Here is a 14,665-nt window from a genome sequence, read left to right on the forward strand (position 1 = left end):
GCCCAGCCCTCTCAGACAGGAGGATGCTGAGTTGGAGATTCTCCAAACTGTGTGTGTATTTTTGCCCTGTGAAACGTCCTGTGGTTCCCCTCCCCCCCTCCGCAGGACTATACGTTGTTATATGAAGAGGCAAAATATTTTCAGCTACAGCCCATGCTTTTGGAGCTGGAACGATGGAAGCAAGACAGAGAAACTGGCCGTTTTTCACGGCCCTGTGAGTGCCTCGTGGTACGGGTGGCCCCAGACCTCGGAGAGAGGATCACCCTCAGCGGCGACAAGTCCTTGATAGAAGAAGTGTTTCCAGAGATCGGCGACGTAATGTGTAACTCCGTCAATGCAGGCTGGAATCACGACTCAACGCACGTCATCAGGTTTCCCCTAAATGGCTACTGTCACCTTAACTCAGTCCAGGTATGGCATCATGTGACACTCTAAACGCTGTTACTTAACTCCACCTTTACTCAGGGCCTTTCCTCAGACAGTGGGGTGGGTGTCTTGTGGGTACCATTCTGTGGGGGTAGGTAATCACCCCTTTATGACATTCATCACTTCCTCAAGTCTTTACTGAGCACCTACTATCTGCCAGGCTCTGGTTAAGCATTAGAGGTACAGAAAAGGATAAGATAGAGAGCAGATGTAGGGTGATGGAGCTGGCACTCTAGAGGTGAGGTAGAGCACAACACAAACATTCCCCAAGTAGTAGTGAGGACAAATCCAGGGTCAATAGCTCAGAGAAAGGAATGTGTGCTTTCTGAGGACCCCACGGTCGGAATGTGCTTGGCACACTGAGGAGTAGAATGAAAGCCAGAATGGCTTGAAGGAAATGAGTCACAGAGGGTGAGGGTGCTAAGCTATGAAGCCACAGGTGGCCACAGGCAATTGTGGGGGGCCCTGCCGAGAGTAGGAAGCACTGGAGAATTCTGCTTTTGGTTTCTTTTCATCTGGATCCGTTTGCTTGTGTGAGTCCAGTAGAAAGCCATGGGAGGACTCGGAGCCAAAGAGTAACTTTGCACTTAAAAATGAATACTCAGGCCAGGAGCTACTCAAGAGGCTGAGATCTGAGGGTTGTGGTTCAAAGCCAGCTCAGGAAGTCCCCATCAGACTCTTATCTCCAGTTACCCACTCAAAAAACTTAAAAAAGAAAACAACAACTGGAAGTGGCACTGTGGCTCAAAGTGGTAGAGCACTAGCCCTGAGCAAAACTGCTCAGGGACAGCACCCAGGTCCTAAGTTCAAACCCCACAACCAACCACAACAACAAAAAATACTCTGTTCATTTCATTGAATATGGTGACTGCACTGACCATTATGCAGTCATAGTATTCAGTGAAAATGGATGTAGGAAAATTGAGGGGCTGCGTGGGGCTGGGAGAGATGAGGGACAATGAAGAAAGGTGTGACCGTGATCAGGATGCATTGTACTCGCAAACTGACATGTTCAATAGAAACTCCTTTGTGCAACTATGTAAAGATAATAATAAAATACAATAAAGTAAAATAAAATAATAAAATGAATACTCCAGCGGCAGGTGAAAGCAGCAAAGCAGGGGATCCGGTGGAAAGCAATGGTCAGTGCACCAAGTGTCTTGAATGTAGACCCAGCCAAGTACCTTGACCAAGGCTATGGGGTGGAAGGGAAAAGCCCAGAGTGACTGAGATTTTGTGCCAATACTGGAGCTGAAACTCAGACCCTCAGACTCTCACTCAACTTTTTCACTCACTATTGGCATTCTACAACTTGATCTACACCTCCAGTTCTGGCTTTTTGCTGGCTAATTGGAGATGAGTTCATTAATCTTCCCAGGCTGGCCTTGAATCTTGGTCCTCAGAACTTAGCCTTCTGAGTATGGCTAGTATTACAGGCATGAGCCACTGATGCCCAATTGTGGCTGAGCTCTTTTTTGTGTGTATGCCAATACTGAAGCTTGAACTCAAGGCCTAGACTTTTTTGCTCAAGCCTAGCACTCTACCATTTCAGCCACAGCTCCACTTCTGGCTTTGGTGGTTAATTGGTGATGATAAGAGTCCGGGCTGGCTTCAAATTCGAGATTTTTATATCTCAACCTCCTGAGTAGCTAGAAATACAGGCCTGAGGAAAAAAAGTCTTGGGAGGAGAAGAGTAGGGTGAGATTCAGAACTGGTTTACTCCATGTGAAGTGCCAAGTGCCTTGATGCTGGTGTGTGTGTCGTTGTCTTAGCCAAACATGCAGCATGGATGTGGCCTTCCCTCAGGCCAGGGCCAGGGATGCATTGCCCTCTTAAAACAGTGCAAATGGATGAGCACCGCCGATTTCTATCATTCTATAAAAAGTAGAGGCACATCTGAGTCTTGCATGCAGATCTGTTCAACAGAAAACTATCTGAAGTGAATTTCTCCTTCCCTCTCTCCAGTTGGCATGGGTCCATGACTCTGTCCTGTATTTAGCTAACAAAATATCTCCCAGAACTTGAAGACTACAAACACTCACTAGCCCATACTACTTCTGGAAGAATTTTCCACAACTATTTATAACTTTTCAGAGTTATATGCGATTGTCTCAGAGCCTAGCAGCAGAAACATATGGCAGAATACGCCCCTCCAGTAGGCACATACCCACATCACCGCTCCAGACATTGACAATCATAGTCTCACCTGTGTGGGTAGCGCCCCCTGGGGGTATGTGACCTGAACTGTGCCCCTAAGTAGGTCTTCTGTTTGTAAATGCCTGAGATGCCCAACACTTTACCCCTCCCATACTTGCTGCCAGATGTTGCATGGAGGAAGAGGAGCATTCAGAGCCAAAAAAGAAGACCTCAGCTCCACCCCCCTGGCCAGTGAACACCTTGCATCAATTCACATGCTTGACACATTGCCCAGATCTGATGTGGAAATTTTCATCTGGATTAACATCATCGGGCAACATGGCCATGACCTGATCTTGCTTCCTCCTCCACCCACCAAGAAATAGATGCCTGCCTGCAGGCACACAGAGACTCCTGATAGGAAGTCTGACTCCTACCACTCCACGGAATTAGTTAAACTCTCTCAAGCCATTGCTAAATCTAAGGAACCTGGCTATCGAATGAAAGTTAAAAGGCTCTGGCGGCTGATGCCTATAACAGTAGCTACTCAGAAGGCTGAGATCTGAGGATTGAGGTTCAAAGCCAATCCAGGCAAGAAAGTCTGTGAGACTCTTTATCTCCAATTAACAAAAAAAAATTAAAGTGGAGCTTTGGCCCAAGTAGTAGAGTGCCAGTCTTGAGGAAAGAATCTAAAGGATAGCGCTTAGGCCCTGAATTAAAGCCCTAGTGCTTGCACATGCACACACACATACGTACTTACATTCATACATGCACACATGCACACTTCATCACAGTGAAGTAAGTACTTGAATACCTCACAGCACGGATCACTGTCTATATGCGATCCTCTGAGGAGGATGGCACTCAGGGATTTTCTTATATGAGCAACTTAGTGGCCATCACAACCCTGACAGGAAAATGAGCATCAGAGTTCACTGTTATCATTCACCGCTGCCTGTCTTTCTGTTTTCTCTCTAGTCCTGGCAAAGAAACCTTACAGAGGAAACTGGGGTGTCTCTTGCTGACAGGCTGCATTCCTGCTCTGTTGGGAAATTCTCCTTGAGTGAGGTGTTCTTTGCCTTTTTATATGCCAAGGCACATCTTGATTTTGAGCTTAGGGATCATTTTCATCACTCTGTCCCTAGGCAGCTGCCATGTGTGTGCACATTGTTAGTTTACCTGCAGAGACTGCGCATGGCACTGGTATGCTGATTTTGTTCTCTAAAGGACTTGTGGCTTTGCTTTAATTTGCCAGGATTTGAAGTTTCAATTTTTAGAAAGCATAATGTGGCTTTCTAATCTCATCTAGTAAGCAATCTTACAAAATAGATTATTTTCCATATGGAAGTAACAATATTTAAAAAAACAGAAAGGGTAACATTGCCTTTTTAAATGGTGGTTTTTATTAGAGACAGAATCTCAGTAGTTAGCCTAGGTATACTCCCTACCTCTGCTAGGATTACAGATGTGTCCCGGCAATGTACTTTATTATTGGCAACATTTTTGACAATTATTTAATAACATTTTATTTCATTTCAGAAAAAATTAGCCAGGTGCTGGTGGCTCACACCTATAATCCTAGCTACTCAAGAAGCTGAGATCTGAGGACCCCGGTTCAAAGCCAGCCCAGGCAGAGAATTTTGTGAGACTCATACTTCCAACTAACCACCAAAAGTCAAAAGAGGAACTATCGCTATAGCAATAGAGCACTAGCCTTGAGCACAAAAGCTCCAGGAGAGCACACAGGCCATACATAAGTTCAAGCCCCAGGATAGGCACCAAAAAAAATTTAACCAGATTTTCCCCCCAAGATTTACAATTGTGATCTCTTGCCTTTAAAGTAGCATAGAAGTGATTTTGTTAACTATATCCAGAATACTAGCAGGAAGCATTTGAAAGTCTGATATGTGAAGAATTGCTGAAGAAAAGAATGCTGTAGATGAGCTGTAATTTTGCCTCTGAGGTGCCAATTCTGTTTCCCACCTTGAAGGGTGTCAGACATGCAATAGCAGATGCAGGGATCTTTGTGATGGTAGGCATTTGATTTAAGAGTTCAACAGTAGATTGGGCAGTGTGTATAGATCTGAAACATTTTGGATAGATTTCATTGTATCTATTCTTCCCTTGGGTTTATGCAAGGCAATACATATATGTCAAATGCCACAATCTTGAAAAGGTGCAGGGAACCCTTACTGTCTTCAGTAATCCATTTGTTTTGCTATTAAAGTATGTCAGTCTTCCCAGCTGAACTGTAAATAAGAACTCAGTACTGAGGAAGTGGAAAGAATGAATGGATCACTGGTTAAGTAAATTCAGATACTACTGTCTTATTATCATCTCATAGAACATATTTCAGAGGTAAATGAGCTTTTTTTTGGCCGGGGAGGGGGGGGGGAGGTCCCTTCTTGGGGCCTGAACTCTGGGCCTGGGCGCTGTCCCTCAGCTCTTCAGCTCAAGGCTAGCGCTCTACTACTTAAGCCACAGTGCCACTTCCGGCTTTTTTCTTTTTTTGATTATGTGGTGCTGAGGAATCGAACCCAGGGCCTCAGGCATGCAAGGCAAGCGCTCTACCACTGAGCCACCTTCCCAGCCCAGTAAATGAGCTTTAAAATATGAATTCTTACGTTTTTCAGGGAGGGTAGTATTCATATTTTTTTAAAAAAAGGAAAAAAAACAACAACATGGGATTTGAGACAAAACAACCTGGCCTTGCAAACCCATTTCTGACTTACAAGCTTCATTTTCCTCATCTAGAAAATGAGGAAGCTCTTACCCCGGGTATTATAGCTAACATGCAAAAAGCAAACTGGCAAAGGCATGATTTAGGTATTAGAAATGTGTATAACCCACTCCATCCCTTCAAACCCAGGTCTTTCTTGAACAGTTGAAATTCAGAGGGACATAGTTTTGGAGGAGACAGGCCCAAATTGCATATGACCTTACCCTGTAAAAGAACAATTGTTTGGGGGTGCTTTTGTGGGCCAACAGATGGATATCTCTAACCAGATGTTTGTCTTGGTCCCTCACAGGTCCTTGAGAGGTTGCAGCAAAGAGGATTTGAAATTGTGGGCTCCTGTGGGGGTGGAGTGGACTCGTCTCAGTTCAGTGAATATGTCCTCCGGAGGGAGCTGAGGCGGACAGCCCGTGTACCTTCTGTCATCCGAATAAAACAAGAGCCTCTGGACTAAACAGACATGTTTCTTATGCAAAAACAAACAAACAAGGAGGAAAACATACATGACCACACAATCAGAAGTGGGACATTTATGTGCAGTTGGGACAGCAAATCAAGTTCTGGACCTAAAATTGAATAAAAGACACATTTATATCAAATAGAGATCACACCTGTACTCACATGGGAACAATTGGAATAGTGATATTCTCAAGGTGTAAAAAAATATATATAAATATAAATATATATATATATGTCAAAAAGTAGGAAATGCAAAAAAAAAGAAAAAGAAAAAAAAGAAAAGAACAAAAAAAAAAAGGTGATAGCTACAGTTGGTGCTGTGAAGGTCGGGAAGTGTCCTAGGCCTCTCAAGGCCTCTGACCAAAATGAAGCCATGAGCGGAAGGACACAGTCTTCTTACTGTTTCCATTGCCAACAGCCATCCATTGTTTCTTTTTCCTTTGTCTTTCTTTTTCCTTTTTTTTATTTTTTAAAAAACAAAACCAAAACACCCTGCATGGTGTTTCTTTACTTATGGAAGTTTCATGTCCCTTTGGGTGGGGACCAGGTGGGACTTGAGGAGCCCCTGGAACACCTTGGATCAGAAGGACCGTAGGCATGCCATTCGACATGTGGTTTGTACAGGAGTGACACTTTTTGTTGTCAGCCTCACAGATGTGAACTTTACTTTGTTTTTTTAAAACTGATCAGTTTTGCAAAGGGGCCAGAATTATTACTTGTTAGAGATGCTCTAGTCTGAGTGTGCTGCTTTCCTACAATTTTTCAAATTTTATAATGTATTAAATACAATAAACTCTGTTTAAAAAATAAGGTCTGTGTGAAACACACATGTGGGGATAATGGATTAAAATGATTTCCCCCCCCAATTTTTTTTGAGGTTGAGTTATCAAAACGTTACAGCAGGAACCAGATTTGAAATCAAAATCCACTAAAGGATACAGGTGTTGATATCTGTTCTTGAAAGATCTCTTCCAACTCAGCATATTTCTCTCATGCTCTATTAAGTTTTCGTTTGGTTTCTCTCTCTCCCCCTCCCTCCCTCTCTCCCTCTCTCCCTCTCTCCCTCTCTCTCTTTGGTGCTGAAAATCAAACCCAGAACTTTACACAAGCCAAGAACATTCTTCTCAACCTTTGAGCAATACCCTCTTTCCCAGTCTTTCTCCTTTTGTGCTTTCAGTTATATTGTATTAGTTCCTCAGAGCAAACCACACCAGAATGGAGTGGCTTAAATCTTTCATCCTCTCCTGTGGTTCTCTGCTGCTCGTGAGCTCCCTGGCCTTGGCTGGAGCTCCCACATGGTTGCTTCTACATTGTGTGACATCATCCAGAGGCACGATGTCATGCAGAGGTATGATATCATCCAGGGGATGTCCCAGATGGCTCATCCAAATGGCTACAATTCATATAGCCATTGCCTTCCAAGCAGCCTCAGGGCCATCAGCAAGAAGTTTTCTAAGCAGTAAGTATTTCAAAAAGGTAGCAGTGGAAGCTACAGTCCTCCTGCAGGCCAGCCCTGGACCTACACAGGGTGTTTCTGCTACATGTTGTGAGCTGAGCAGACACCCAGCCCGCCAAGGCCAGAACAGAAGTGAAATAAAATCCACCACCTCCCAGTAAAAGTAATAGAGAATGTGTGGCTAACTTGGATCTACCATAGCAGAACCCCAATAGATCTTCAAAGTAATGTGTTTCAGGTTTGGAAGAAATAAGGGAATCTCCATGCAAGATCAATCACTCTTTTATTATATTTTTTTATATTTTATTTTTCTTATTATCCAGAAAGGTAAGAGTCCTGAGATTTCCATATTACTTTTTAAGGTATTAGTGCCTGGTTCCTCTGTTAGTTCACCTGTCATCTTTCTTACTTCCTCATTCCAAACACTCAATAAAATCTGGCATGCTGCTAAGATTGACAGGTAAGCTCTAATGTGTTTCTGCTGTAGAGATGCTTCTATGGTGATTGGCCATTAACATCCTGAACTTACTGTCTTTTATTTTTTTTTAATTTAAAAGTCTGTGCCTGAGGATAGCAGTAATGAAAGTATCTCTGGCTTCTGAAACTAAAAGTAAGCCGTGAAATGGTTCCTTTCACTGCCTGAAACACAGGCCACCCCAAAACACTGATTTTTGTTAAGAACTGCCAGCTGGGCTGCAATGTCCTTCTGTAATTTCCCTTTACTCCAGACAAAAAATTCACTGTAGTCACTGACTTAGGGGACAGCCAGACGGCTCCCACCAGCTGCTCTATTATTTCTATCAGGACGAATGAAAATTATCTGTGATTTTTTTTGTACTAACAATCCATTCTCATTAGGCAGAATGTCCCAGTATCAATAAAGCAAAGGGTCCACTTTGGGACTTGGCTAGTTTCAGTCAGGGATTGACATTTACCCAGCATTCTCTGTCCTCTCTTAGTATTATCCCAACCAAATATGTTGTGTGTGTGTGTGTGTGTGTGTGTGTGTGTGTGTGTGTGAAGAGAGAGAGAGAGAGAGGCAGATAGATTGTTTTTAAAGTACTAGGATTGAACTAAGAGCCTTATACTTCCCCACTGTGTTTTTTTAAGCTTGTGATGCCCACTTATTTGCCTAAAACCAGATTGCATTTTTTTCCTAAGGAAATCCTGATTCAATTCAGTGGAGCAAAACATTTTAACTGTAATTTGTTCTCAGGTCTATTTCTAGATAGCAAAGTACTTTAGGAAAGAGTGAGTTCATACAAATATAATTGAGTCAGAATCTTAAATTTTCACTACTTTGAGCTGCCACTGGTAGTTCATGCCTGTAATCCTAGCTAATCAGGAGGCTGGGAATCTGAGGACTGGTTCAAAGGCAGTCCCAACTGAAAAGGCTGTGAGACTCTTACCTCCAATTAAACACCACAAAGCTGGAAATGGTAGAGTACTGGCCGTGAGCAAAAGAAGCTCAGGTCCTGAATTTGAGTTCCAGGATCACCCCCCCAACACAATATTTCAGTATTTTTAATATGTCTAATATGTAGTTCCTATTTAAAAAACCACCAATAACCATCTGTATAACTCTGGTTCCTCTAGAGGATCCTATCTCACATTTGTATCAATAACATTTGGGTTTGGTTGGTTGGTTTTGGCAGTACTGGGTTTTGAGCTCAGGGTTTATGCTTGCTCCTATGCCTCTGCCGCTTGAGCTACACCTGTAACCCTTCCTCTATTTGTCAAATAGGCTCTTCAGTTATATGTAACCCAGCCTGGACGGAAATCATTTATGCTGCCTCCACAGTTGGGATAATAGGCTCATGACATCCTTGTGCTGGGGATAAGATGGGGTCAGAATGTGACATGGGAGGAAGCTGGGCTGCATGGGGAATGAGGGAAATATGGGCTAGAAAAAGAAGGTGGAATCCACTAGGAACAGGGAGCATTGATTGGATGGATGCCAGGCAGGGACTAGACTTCACTCAGAAGATGTTCACAGAAGAGCATTTTGCTGCTATTGCTCGATAGGCATTCTGAAAACTTTTTCCCAAGCTGGTATCAAAGCATGATCCTCCCAAGTAGCTAGTATTATAAGCATGAGCCACCATACTGGCTGAATAACCTCTCCTTAGATCCCTTTAATTTAGAAAAGTTTCCCTTTGTAAGGGTTCCCAGATGGACTTACTCAAAGAGTTTAGATCAGTTGTTTTGTAGACAATTTGGATTTGGCCCATCATTGGTCAGGTGAGATAATTTTAATAAAATTCTAATGATTTTTTTCATTCCAAGAATACACAGGTGATGGCATGTCTTTCTTATTACATCAGCTCACAAAGGGTCAGCTTGGCCCATATTGGTGATGACAATTTTGGTCTCTCAACTGCAGTGAAGAAAAAAATTCTCCAGTGGAAAAAGTTGTGTGTGTGTGTGTGTGTGTGTGTGTGTGTGTGTGTGTGTGTGTGTTTAACTTTTTAGAAATGATGCGTAATCTGTAGAATGAGAATAGGAGACTGTAACTACCCTTCTCTCTCTCACTGCATGTTTTATCATACTCTACCATGTGAACCACAGCACCACTTCTGGATTTTTCTGAGTAGTTTATTGGAATTAGAGTCTCATGGACTTTACTGCCTGGGATGGCTTTGAACTGCAATCCTCAGATCTCAGCCTCTGTGTAGCTAGGATTACAGGTACCACACTCGATGTTGTGTTGTCCCTTCTCCACAAAAGCAATCAAGACTCTGAAACATCAGGAAAATGATATAATAAAGGATAAGTTCAGTTAAGTTAGTAAAGGAAGGCCCAAAATAAGCTAAAATATTTGAGGAAAAATATATTTCCATGTTGTATGGGAAAGGAATAAAATAGGTTATTGATAGCATTTTCTCCTTAGGAGGGAAATGGATTCATTTAGTCTAATATCTTGAATTTCCCTTTTGATATATTGGACAGTTTGTTTTGGTGGCACTATAATTATAATGGCTGTGATGTTATTTCTGCTGTGGGTTGACAGGAAATGGGGAAGCAGATCTCTGCACATCCAAAGGCAGAATTAAGGTATGTACCTACCTACCTATCATCCAAAGCACTTTGGCCCAAATGTTGTTGAGTTATATCTAATTGAAGAAATGAGGAAAAGCATCCTCAGGGAAGTAGTTCTTGAGAGATGGGTTGCGGGAAGTGGGTGGAGCAGGTTTAGCAAGAAAGGCATATGGAAGTACATGGAGTCCCTTAGCTGGAAATAAGACAGGGTCAGAATGTGGCATGGGAGGAAGCTGGGCTGCATGGGGAATGAGGGAAATGTGAGCTAGAAACAAAAGATGGAATCCATTAGAAATAGGGAGCATTGATTGGATAGGGGGCAAGGACTGTGCTTCAATCAGAAGATGTTCACAGAAGAGCATTCTGCAGATAATTTTCCAGGTGATCTGCAGGCAAGATTGCCTGGGAATAGTCTTTTGAGAGGGATAGTTAGTTGGGGCTAGATTCTACATTCATCCATCATGATTTACCAAACAGGCTAACAGCTGACAATTATTAAGATGTGTGAGAAAATAAGACAATACTTTGGATGTCCAGGTGACAATCTCAGATGCCCACAGGGACCAGGTAAGTCACATACATTACAAAAAAGAGGCAGAAATGTGCAGCATATGTCCATCATTCACTGAGACAGCCCCTCCTCAGCTCCAAGAGGCTGCAGTCATAGAAGAACAAGGTCCAGGGTATTTATACTCATTTTTCCAGGAGACCCAGAGATTCTGATTTTTGAATGAAATGTCCATATGTGTAAATGTGGGGACTCTTTTTTTTTAATTTGTCTTTTGCTAACTTCATTAATGTTTATTTAATAGTCAATGGTATGTTAGTCACTTTAATAAGAAAAGGGGTTTATTCTGACATGATTTCAAAGATTTCTAACTATAGATTGTTGGCCTTGTTGTTTGGGGCCTGTGTGAATACTATGATAGAAACATAAGGCAGAGGAGGCCTATTTGCCTCATGGAAGCCAGGAAGCAAAGAAAGTAGAAGTGACTGGAATCCTAATACCCCTTCAAGACCATGTCCCAATGACCTAACTTCCTCCCATGAGGCCTCACCTCTTACAACCCCACAGATGAGCAACCAGGCCTTCAGCATGGTGGCCTTTGGGGGATAGTCAACACCCAATGAATGAAATGAATAAATTCAAGGCCAAATGCAGCAGCTGATGCATTCTTTTGAAGGACATATTGAATACAGTATTTGCAAATGGAAATAAGTAGGAGCATTAAGGAGGAATCATTGGTGGGTAGGCATGACCAAGAAAACTACTGAAATTTAACCCACATACTCCATCTTTTCCCAATTAGCAAACAGCCTGATCTTCTAGAAATAATCTACCGGCCTCCGAAGTCTTCTGCCTATACATTAGAAGCTGCCAGAAGCTGCTGTGAACAGAATCCAGCACAGGAAATAAGTGGCACCTTCCGCCTGTAACAATAACTGACCCCAGGTGTGCAAAAAGAATCCATCTGGTCTTACATGTTCTGAGTTTCTTAGAAATGTACATATGTACTTCAAACTTTTAGAATTTGAAGCAGTGTATAAAGCTGCATTTACCACAAACTTCTTTGCATGTACTCAGATGTATGTTAGAGCCACAGAGCTCATTCTGATTGCATTTCCTATGACTCCACATTCATCTAGTCTCTCAGCTTCTCCTTTACCTCACTCTCAGTGTGAATCACACACTGCTTTGTCACCCTTCCATCTATCAGATTGTGCTTGTCAGGAGAGAAGGAACAGAGATTACAGGTGTTAATTATACTGTTGATTAATAGGGCTAAAAAAGCCAGAGAAACATTTGTGCATTCCATGCAGACTCGGCCACTGGACTGGGAAAGCCTGTTCTGTAAGGTGGCCATCAGATCCTCATCACAGAAGGGTTACAATAGTTAGAAAAGAAGCAAGACCAGTATGGAGAGGTGATAAATCCAGTCTGAGAAGGTCCTAGAAGATCCTATGCAGTTTCAGCAGCTGGATTTTTATGAGTCATCAGTAATGAGCAACTGAATGGGCCAAGTGGAATGTGGTAGGAGGTGGACAGATTGTGAGCACTGAAATTATTCATTTACAATGTTTCGTTATTTAAAATATTGTTTTCTTAAAAGTGATGTCCTCACATATTTGATCTCTTAAACAAATACCAGGAATGTGAAATTTTAAGGAAGCTGCTGCTTCATGAAAGTAACTCAGTATAGCTTTCTCTGACTTTAAGCAGAGTAGATTATGATTCTAAAACAGAAGGCCTGTATAATCTTTTCTAGCCCTTATAATCTCAAAATCAGAGTTATTTTCTTGGTCCCACGCTAAGAGGCAGAAAAACCACACACACACACACACACACACACACACACACACACACGTTTCCTTCTAGTAGTTGTCTGTCTCTCTGCAGTGTCTGATTACTCCATGCCTGTACCCACTCCCCAAGCAGTCAGTGAAGTAATTAATTAAATGATCTCTACACAGCCTCTAAAAAGCCTTTGTGATAATACTGAAAAATAGACAAAGCGGGCAACCTGGGTAAATAGCAACACAGCATCAGGACTATACCATGGTGGCACATCACAGGGCCCAGCACATGACAATGGGAAATCACCAGTTTACTCATTTCTCCAACTCTCATCCCATGTGTGAGCATCTCTTCTTGGTTCTCTCAGTCTACTCTTCTCTCCACGGGTGATCTTCCCCATCTGTGGCTTCCCCTTCACCCCTCCTGTGGACCCACCTCTCCCACAGCTTCAGGCAGAATAGTAGGCAGGAAGACAAATAAGACATGGCCTTGCTGTTCAACATTTAGGAAGACAGCAGAACAAACATGCACGCCTGCCAACATTATGTGTCCATGACAGATGAAGGGTCTATCAAGCATTTTTGCTAACTATCCAGAACTGATCTTATTTAGGCCCTGAGGCCTGTCCTTTCTCTCTTGACTTCTTATCCAGATCAGGATGCTCCCTTCCTTCTACCCTAAGGAACCATTTCCTGCATTCCCCACATTGGCTTGGACACTAACATCTCCAGAAAGTATCTCCTAAGTATTTCTCAGCTCAGTCTCTGCCTCTCTATCTTTGCCACACTTCCCAGTGTTATAATAGCCACATATAAAGCTGAACCCATTTTTTCTGGTTCAGAATTGGGAGAGCTGTTACCTAACATCTATTTTCATGCCACATTTCCTCCTTGCTTTCAGAATCAACTCATGCTGTATGTGGTGTCCAAGAGGATCTTAAATCTAACCTCCCTTTTTGCCTAACACCACCTCCTCATGTGTCCCTCAAGAGGGTATTTGTGCTAAAGTGACTATTTACATGCTTCCTAGTTTGATTTCCAATCTTAGGACCTTCAGTGGGGAAATCCGATGAACAATTCACAACTTACAGGTAACTAACTAAAGCAAGCTTTTTTGTTTTTACTAAAAAATATTTAATTCCACTTATATCAGTCTGTTTAGGACATTCAGTTCCCTCACTGCCAAATACGGGGGGCAAAAACTATGGTTTTTGTCTCCTACGTCGAAATTTAAACTTCACATTATATTTGTTTTTCTTTATCTAGAAAGACGAGACATTTCTTTGCCAAGCTATCAGCAGAAAAACCTTTGATTTCCCCAAGTTTTTGAGGTGTGACAGTGAGGTTCACAGAGAGGCGTGGACACACAGCAAGAAATAAAAACCAGAAAAAAAAACCAGGAAATCTTAAATAAAGGTACGATAATGGCAGAAGGAGCAACAGACTTTAGTCATAAGTCTAGGAAGAGGACCAGTCTCATGTTTCTCAGTGTACCACTTGGAAAGCTTGTTTGTACTCATGAGTACTAAATTAAAAAAGTATAAGCATGCATAATTGGTATACAACAGGGAATCCATTACTATGAATAATTGAGTCCTGGCAACCTACTGTAGCAAGTTTCCAGGATGTGAGGTAAGGAAGGAGAATCTAGGCAGAGCCAGGGGTCTCCTTGATGAAAGAAAAAGAGCTGGGAGCTCGGGGAAGCCTGGAAAGTTAATGTTCACATGGCAGAGAGAGAGCTACATGGAGACAGAGAAGACCAAAACACTGAAGTGGGTCTCCCTTGAGCATCAGCTGAATCCTGCCCGGGGCATTTGTCTGGGGAAACTACCCAGTGCTTGGTGCAAAATTATATAGAAGAATTTAGGAAAGTAACTCACATAATAGTAGTTCCTGTTCCCACCAACCAGAGCAGAAAACTCATAATTAATAGACATTGGTTCAAATACAAGACTCAGGGGTGGGAAAAATTAGCCTTAGACTAAACATAGCTCTGATAAACTTAAAAGCACATCCGCCAAAGATCAAGCAGCTTCCAAAAAACTCTGCTTCATTCAAAACAAAATTCAGGGCTGGTAGAGCCCTGGTAGAGTGGTAGAGTGGTCGAGCGCTTGCCTTGC

The 14,665-nt window shown here is 42.4% G+C and overlaps 1 protein-coding gene across 2 annotated transcripts in view; it reads left to right on the plus strand.

The window, feature by feature from the left end:
• Positions 1–6,565, plus strand: part of Kctd1 (potassium channel tetramerization domain containing 1) — a 116,426-nt gene extending 109,861 nt beyond the window's left edge. The window contains exons 4-5 of one of the 2 annotated variants that reach the window (XM_013014960.1): positions 106–411; positions 5,592–6,565. In XM_013014960.1, coding sequence (XP_012870414.1) covers positions 106–411; positions 5,592–5,750 — 465 coding nt within the window. In that variant the 3' untranslated portion in view covers positions 5,751–6,565. The remainder of the gene's footprint in view (positions 1–105; positions 412–5,591) is intronic. The other variant, XM_013014959.1, reaches the window with a different exon arrangement.
• Positions 6,566–14,665: the final 8,100 nt, after the last annotated feature.

This window comes from Dipodomys ordii, unplaced genomic scaffold (assembly GCF_000151885.1).
Source record: "Dipodomys ordii isolate 6190 unplaced genomic scaffold, Dord_2.0 Scaffold25, whole genome shotgun sequence".
NCBI lineage: Eukaryota > Metazoa > Chordata > Mammalia > Rodentia > Heteromyidae > Dipodomys > Dipodomys ordii.